The sequence below is a fragment of the Centrocercus urophasianus genome, unplaced genomic scaffold (assembly GCF_019232065.1).
Source record: "Centrocercus urophasianus isolate 14NV4802_14NV808 unplaced genomic scaffold, USGS_Curo_1.0 seq_20, whole genome shotgun sequence".
In the NCBI taxonomy this organism is placed as follows: domain Eukaryota; kingdom Metazoa; phylum Chordata; class Aves; order Galliformes; family Phasianidae; genus Centrocercus; species Centrocercus urophasianus.
In genome coordinates this window covers 21,771,044-21,777,043 of record NW_024884756.1, presented here as the reverse complement: position 1 = coordinate 21,777,043, position 6,000 = coordinate 21,771,044, and the positions used below count along the sequence as shown (strand labels likewise).

At 50.7% G+C, this 6,000-nt stretch overlaps 1 protein-coding gene across 2 annotated transcripts in view; it reads left to right on the top strand.

The window, feature by feature from the left end:
* The window catches only part of SLC4A3 (solute carrier family 4 member 3), a 30,542-nt gene continuing 24,542 nt past the window's right edge, over window positions 1-6,000 (top strand). The window contains exons 1-3 of one of the 2 annotated variants that reach the window (XM_042822103.1): window positions 1-51; window positions 3,755-3,895; window positions 4,601-4,757. In XM_042822103.1, the coding sequence (XP_042678037.1) occupies window positions 3,842-3,895; window positions 4,601-4,757 (211 nt within the window). In that variant the 5' untranslated portion in view covers window positions 1-51; window positions 3,755-3,841. The remainder of the gene's footprint in view (window positions 52-3,754; window positions 3,896-4,600; window positions 4,758-6,000) is intronic. The other variant, XM_042822108.1, reaches the window with a different exon arrangement.

Here is a 6,000-nt window from a genome sequence, read left to right as displayed (position 1 = left end):
GGGTCGGGCGGAGCGCGGCGGCGAGCGGCTCTCCTAACCCGGCGGTGCGAGGTAGGGGCCGGGCTGGGGCCGGGTCGGGCCGGGGGGACCGCGGACACGCGTGGGGGCGCCGGTGCCTCGCGGAGGGCGTGAGCAGGGGCACGGTGCGCCGTGCGGGGCGGCACCTGCCGCCCCCGTCCTGTCCTGCCGGCTGTCCGTGTGTCCGTCGGAGCTGTTCAGGCGCAGGGTTGGCTGCTTATCCGGTGCGGCTGCGTCCTTTCGGAGGGGCTCTGCCTGTGTCCGTGTCCGTGTCCGTGACAGTGTCCGTGTCCGTGCCAGCCCCGTCCTGCCCGCTGCCTCTGTGTGCAGAGAGCCAGGGGAACGTGCTGTACCCCACGCATTATAGTCCTGTGTCCGTTTGTCTGTTTGGCAGAATATGGAAGTCACTGAAATACTTGAACCTTATAAAATACTTTATTTTGGTTACAGTGTATCCGTATAGAAGAGAAAGCCTCTGATTAAACCACTGATGCTTAAAAACTTCCTGTGCTCACTGCTTTAAGTGCTGCAGCTTTTCCTTGTGCTGTGCCTGGCCCCGTCCCTCCCCCGGGGTGCGGGAGAGCTGGCCTCAGTGGTTGCATCGGGTTCGGCTCTCGGGCTGTGGCTGCACCTCCTGCTCAGCCCTGGCAGATCTCAGCCTGCACGGGGAAACCTTTCCAGCCCCCCCATCCTGCCTCTTCTTAGCATCTCCTGCCTCCCACATCACAGTGCTTGCTGTGCCTATGGGGCTTTATTCCTCTCCCCACAGCAACCCCTTTGTCTAGACACCCCATGGCTCCCAGCCAGATTGCCAGCGGATTAGGGAAGAGCTGAGGGGACCTGGGGGCTGCTTCTCCTCTTGCCTGTGTGGCTGGGATCCGGCAGCAGCCAAACCTTCTGTTGAGGGGCAGCTAAGGCAGCAAGCCCCTGTGTGCTTCCTTGGCAAAGCAGGGCAGTCCCTGTCCTGGCACAGTGAATTGGCCTTTGGGGACCAGGGAGCCACTCTGGAAGCTGTCAGCAGCATGTGGCCCCTGGGAGCTGTCAGTGCTATGGGGGTGTTCCTGCCTGTTTGCCTCCAGCTGAGACCATCGGTGCACAGCACAGCAGTGTGGGTGAGCCCGTGCTGTTGCTGATGCTGACGGCTGCGTTCTGAGGGGAGAGTCCCTGCAGGAACTGCCGTAAGCAGGGTTAATGCCCTGGTGGAGAGAGAAGGTGTGAGAGCGTGCCAGCCAGCAGCCGGTGCACTTTGCTTTCTTCCCTTCCAATCTGGCCTGCTGGCATCACGCTTCTATTACTGAAAATCACTTGTAGCAGGAATGCTGAATCACGTCCTCCCCACAAGCAGGAGACGGAGCAGGATGGAGATATCCTCCTTTCAGCTTTTTTTGCTGTTAGTGCCCCTTTGTCTTGTATTCCTCTGACAGCAGCTTGGGCTAGGCTCGCAGCAGGTTGGGCGTCAGCATGATGCTCATTAGCAGAACCCTCCTTGATATTCATTTCAAACTTCTTTTACATTAATTCATTTCAGAGTCTCTTTGTGTGGGATCATATGAAAAAAAAAAAAAACAAAAAACCAAACACCAAAAACCTTTATTCATGTTTCACACCCTTGAGATGTTTCCAGAGTGCTGGCACGTCCCCTCCCCATCTTAGTCATCCCATACTGAGCCAGACAAATTTAGCTCCTAACCTTTCCTATAACCAATCCCTCTGGCCTGCTGGCAGATTTTGTTGCTCTTCTCTGAACTCCTTTGGTTGCAGGTGATAGAAATGCCAGGCAGGATACGAGGAGCATCACTGACAGGTTGCAGCAGGCTGCAGAACAAGGGGCAGGTGGCCTCTAGCGGCCAGCAATGAATGCATCCAATGGGAGTGATGTGCCTGGAGCGCTTCCAGCCTACAGTTTCAAATTTGCTGCTGTTAAATTTCATGCAATGATACCCTCTTCTTGAGTTAAAAGCAAAAGGAAATAAAAGACACGTATTACTCTTTTCTCCATCAGGTCTCCTGTCGAAAAAAAATAGTCTCCTCTTACAGCTCATTTCCAGACCTTTCTCTTTTTTATGCTTTCTCTCCTTTTTCTTCCATCTCTCTTGGAAAACAGGGTGCAAACCTGATATTGCAGCTTAAGGAGGAGCCCTTGCAGACCTACAGAATGAATTGGGTATTTTCATCCTGTTCCTTTTGGTTTGGATTCTGCATTTGCTTTTCAGACTTCTGTCTTGGCACAATATTTCTCTCTAGCTGTTCAGGTCTCATAGTGGGGTTTGGTCACTGTGGAGTCCCATGAGGTGTGCTTGAGGAATTTCTTCCATTAAGTTTTGCCTTGCTCATGATAATGAGGAGGGTGAAATTCAAAGGGAGGAAACGAACAGTGAAAATTTCAGGTTGTTTAGCTAGCAGGCTTTACCTTACATTTTGATTCTCTTTCTGTCCACGTAGCTGTGTTAGTTCCTCTGGTTTTCCTCATAGAATCATTAAGGTTGGAAAAGACCTCTTAAGATCATCTAGTTCAGTTGTCAGCCCATCACCACCATGCCTTCTAAACCATGTCCGTAGTGCTCTATCCTTTCACATTTACTCCCTGTCATTAACATATACTCATCATTTGAGTCTTTCCACTACTGCTCTGCCCAGCACTGAGCAAATGCTGCATGTGGAGTGCTCCTGGAACTGCAGAAGGAACAGCATCCATGCCTGCAAGGCCTGGGCGTGCAGTCTCACTGTTGTGCTCTGCTGCTTGCAGCCATATCACATTGCAGCATGCCTAGCTTCTAGCTGTAGTGCTTCTGGCACTGTTCAATAGTTTGTTCATTTGCATGACTATCCTGAGATAGCTGCTAAATCTATACAAGTGGTCTGAGAGCTAAATCAGTACAAATGGCTTTAGGGAAGGTGGCTTGGACCAGGAGAGCGTACTTCATTGGTGATGACATTCGCTCTTTAAAGTTGCCTTACAGGCAGCTCCACAATTCTTGGCTTCATAAACATGTGCCTTCAGGTAGGGAGAATAAGCAGAGACTCTGTAGTAGCACCTTCTGGAGATCTTTGAAGGTAGAAGGAGGAATGATAGAGTGGTCTTACTGGCGTCACCTTTAGACTGTCTGTTTTAGTGTCGCATCTCAAACAGTGGCACATACCAGATACTTCAGATGGGATGGTAAGAAGTGCCTGAGCACATCTCTGGGATGTAGCCTGTAGTCCTATCATACCTCTTCCAAAGCTTTCACAGCTAGTTGACAGCTTATTATGGAAGATGAGTTTTGTCATAAATACGACAGCTTGTTACCCAGAGAGATAGCCAAGCTATCCTCTAATTTTGCACTTTTCCCCCCCCAGTGACATCACTGAAAAAAATGTTCCCTTTTGCCAATTTTGTAGTCATTTGTATTCTTCCCCTGTAGTGTTAACAAATGTCTCTTCTCTTGCTCAGTGAGATGAGAACATTTTGCTTATCCATTCCTCTGTGCAAAGTGCTGTGGATGTGCTTACAGCGTCTGTCCTTCTCCGTGTGAGTTCAGATGGGTTTTCAGAGGCCTGAATCTTCCCATTGCTGCTCTGTGATCTGTCTCCAGCTCGTCCTGGTGGGACGGGAGGTGATGCAGCTATGCCAGGCTGAGCCTGCCCTGTTACTGCAGCTTCCCCGAGGTGGCCTCTCTGGGTTAGGACCACAGGGACTGAGGGCAGTGGGTGGCAGTGTCCCACGACATTCCCTTGTCCTGCCCTCTCTCCACAGGTTATGCCACTCTCCAGGTTTGCTGGGTGCCTGCCGGTGAAAGAGAAGGGTTGATATTTTGCCCAGGCCCTTAGGTCCTGAACCAAAATGGCAGCTGGCGAGTCCCCTCCCGTAAGAGATGCCTTCATCGACCTGCAGCAGGTGAGGTGGAAATCTGGAAGCAGCAGTGCCTTGTCTGTCCCAGGAACTGCCCTCAAGCCCAGATGCACTCCCCGTGCACACAGCAAGCTGAGGTCCAGAGAAGGCTGAAGGCTGCTTCTGTGTGCCATCAAGTAGTGTTGGCAAACAGCAGGAGCCTCTGAGTGCACACAGTGTCCGTAGTCCTGGTGGGATGGGAGCTGTAGGGGCTTTATGGTGACAGGGGGCAGCTGGGGATGTTGTGGGGATGCACAGCTTGGCTAAAGCCACTTTGCTTCCTCTTTGTGCCCAGCACAGACAGATTTGTCACAGTTGGGCCTCCTTCTGTTTCCATGGAAACTCAGGAGTCCACAACAGCTCAGCACTGGCATTTTGGCTGTGTTGACAGACAATTGTATCTGCTGCAGCTGCTCAGGAGACAGAAAGGGCAGGTGTCACCTGGTGATTACCCAGCAGCAAAAGGCAGAGGAGCACCCGTAGCCTGAAATGTGAGGAAACTGGGCAGAAAGGCCTGAGGAAGGCATGCCAAGGGAAACGGGAGCCCCAGGATTGCAGAGGAGCTGCGCCCAGAAATGAGTAACTGTTCCCCTGCCCCGTGGGATGCTGCCTGCTGCTCCTCAGAAACCCAGCTCCATCTGCAGGGCACGAGAACCTGGAGGATGGTAGGAGTCTGCAGTGTTTGACTGTTATCTGGCGATTTCTGTGCAGGGCAGAGATCTTGCAGAAAAAGCCTCTCCTGGTGCCGAGGACGATGAGGACTTGGATAAGACTTTATCAATCGAGAGATTTGGGGACCTGATAAGCAAGTCAGCATCAAGCGATCTGGAGAAGCAGAAACGCAGCTACAGTGAGAGAGATTTTGAATGTATGTAGGTTTGAACCATTGTACCCACATCCATTCCTAACCCTCGCTCAGCCCCTTGTATTCTGCAGCCTGTTGCCAGGGACCCACAAACCTTTCCTCCCTTTAAAGTGTTCCCAAATTGCTGCTTATACCCAGTGCTCGCTGCCTTCTGTCAGTCTGCATCAGTGTCCCAATTTCCTGGAGGTGTAGCTCCTGCTCAGCCCAGGTGACACGTAGTTCAGGTCACCTCATCAGTTGGTGTCAGGGACCTCTGCAGCCACCTCTACAAGCTGAAGTTTCCACTTTGAAATTATTTTTCTTCCATATGGCTGCAAAGAAACATCCGAATATGGCTAGAAGCCAGGCTGTCCTCCCCAGTCTGAAAGCAGATGGTTCCAGTCAGACATGCCCATGTATTTCTAAATAGCAACCATGAAACCATCTTATCTGCTCAAAAAAGGATTGAAAATTAGAAATGGAACATGAGTTTAAAATGCTGCAGCTATTTCACCTGGAATCCTCTGATCAGCATGCTCATTCCTCTAATTGCCCTTCCATGAAGAAGGCAACAGTCAGAGTCACTTTGGCTGTAGAATAGGAGTGTGCCCACAAGAGCAGTCATAGGTTATTGCTTGCTTTAGATGGTCACAGTAGGTTGTAATAGTGGCAGTAACGGGCAGGCAGAGCCCCCCAGCCAGCAGGCCAGCGTGTGGCAGACAAGTAGCAATGGTTGAGTGAGTTTCCCAGTCTCTGGCTCTCTGCAATCAGATACTGCTTATTTTGCAGCTTAGCTTTGATAGGATACAACCTTAGGAACATTTTGTTCTAAGTACATCACCAGGCTGTTTTCTGCTTGGCCACTCATTTCCAATTGGTGTTGCAAAAGTTTGCTAGCAACATTCAATTACTATAATGCACTCCAGCTGCTACTTTCTGCTTGTGCCATCTCTCTACAGAGGTTACATTCAAACAGCACTTTCCACCTGAGCACCCACTCACACTTGTGGATGCAGGGTACTGACTGCTTTGCTGCAGGTTGGATACCTGTACTGTGCTGGCAGTACTTACCTGCTCAGAGCTCTGTGTGTGCGCAGGTGTGTGAGTTGGTGCAGAGCATGCAGATGATCTGCTTCAGCATGCATGGCAGAAGCTTCTTGGAAAATTTGCCTAGAGATTTGTGCTGTTTTGTTAGTTTTGGGTGTTTTCCTTTATTTTTTTATTAAATAGAAGAGTTTTTCTCTCTTTGTTAGAATCTGGCTTGTTT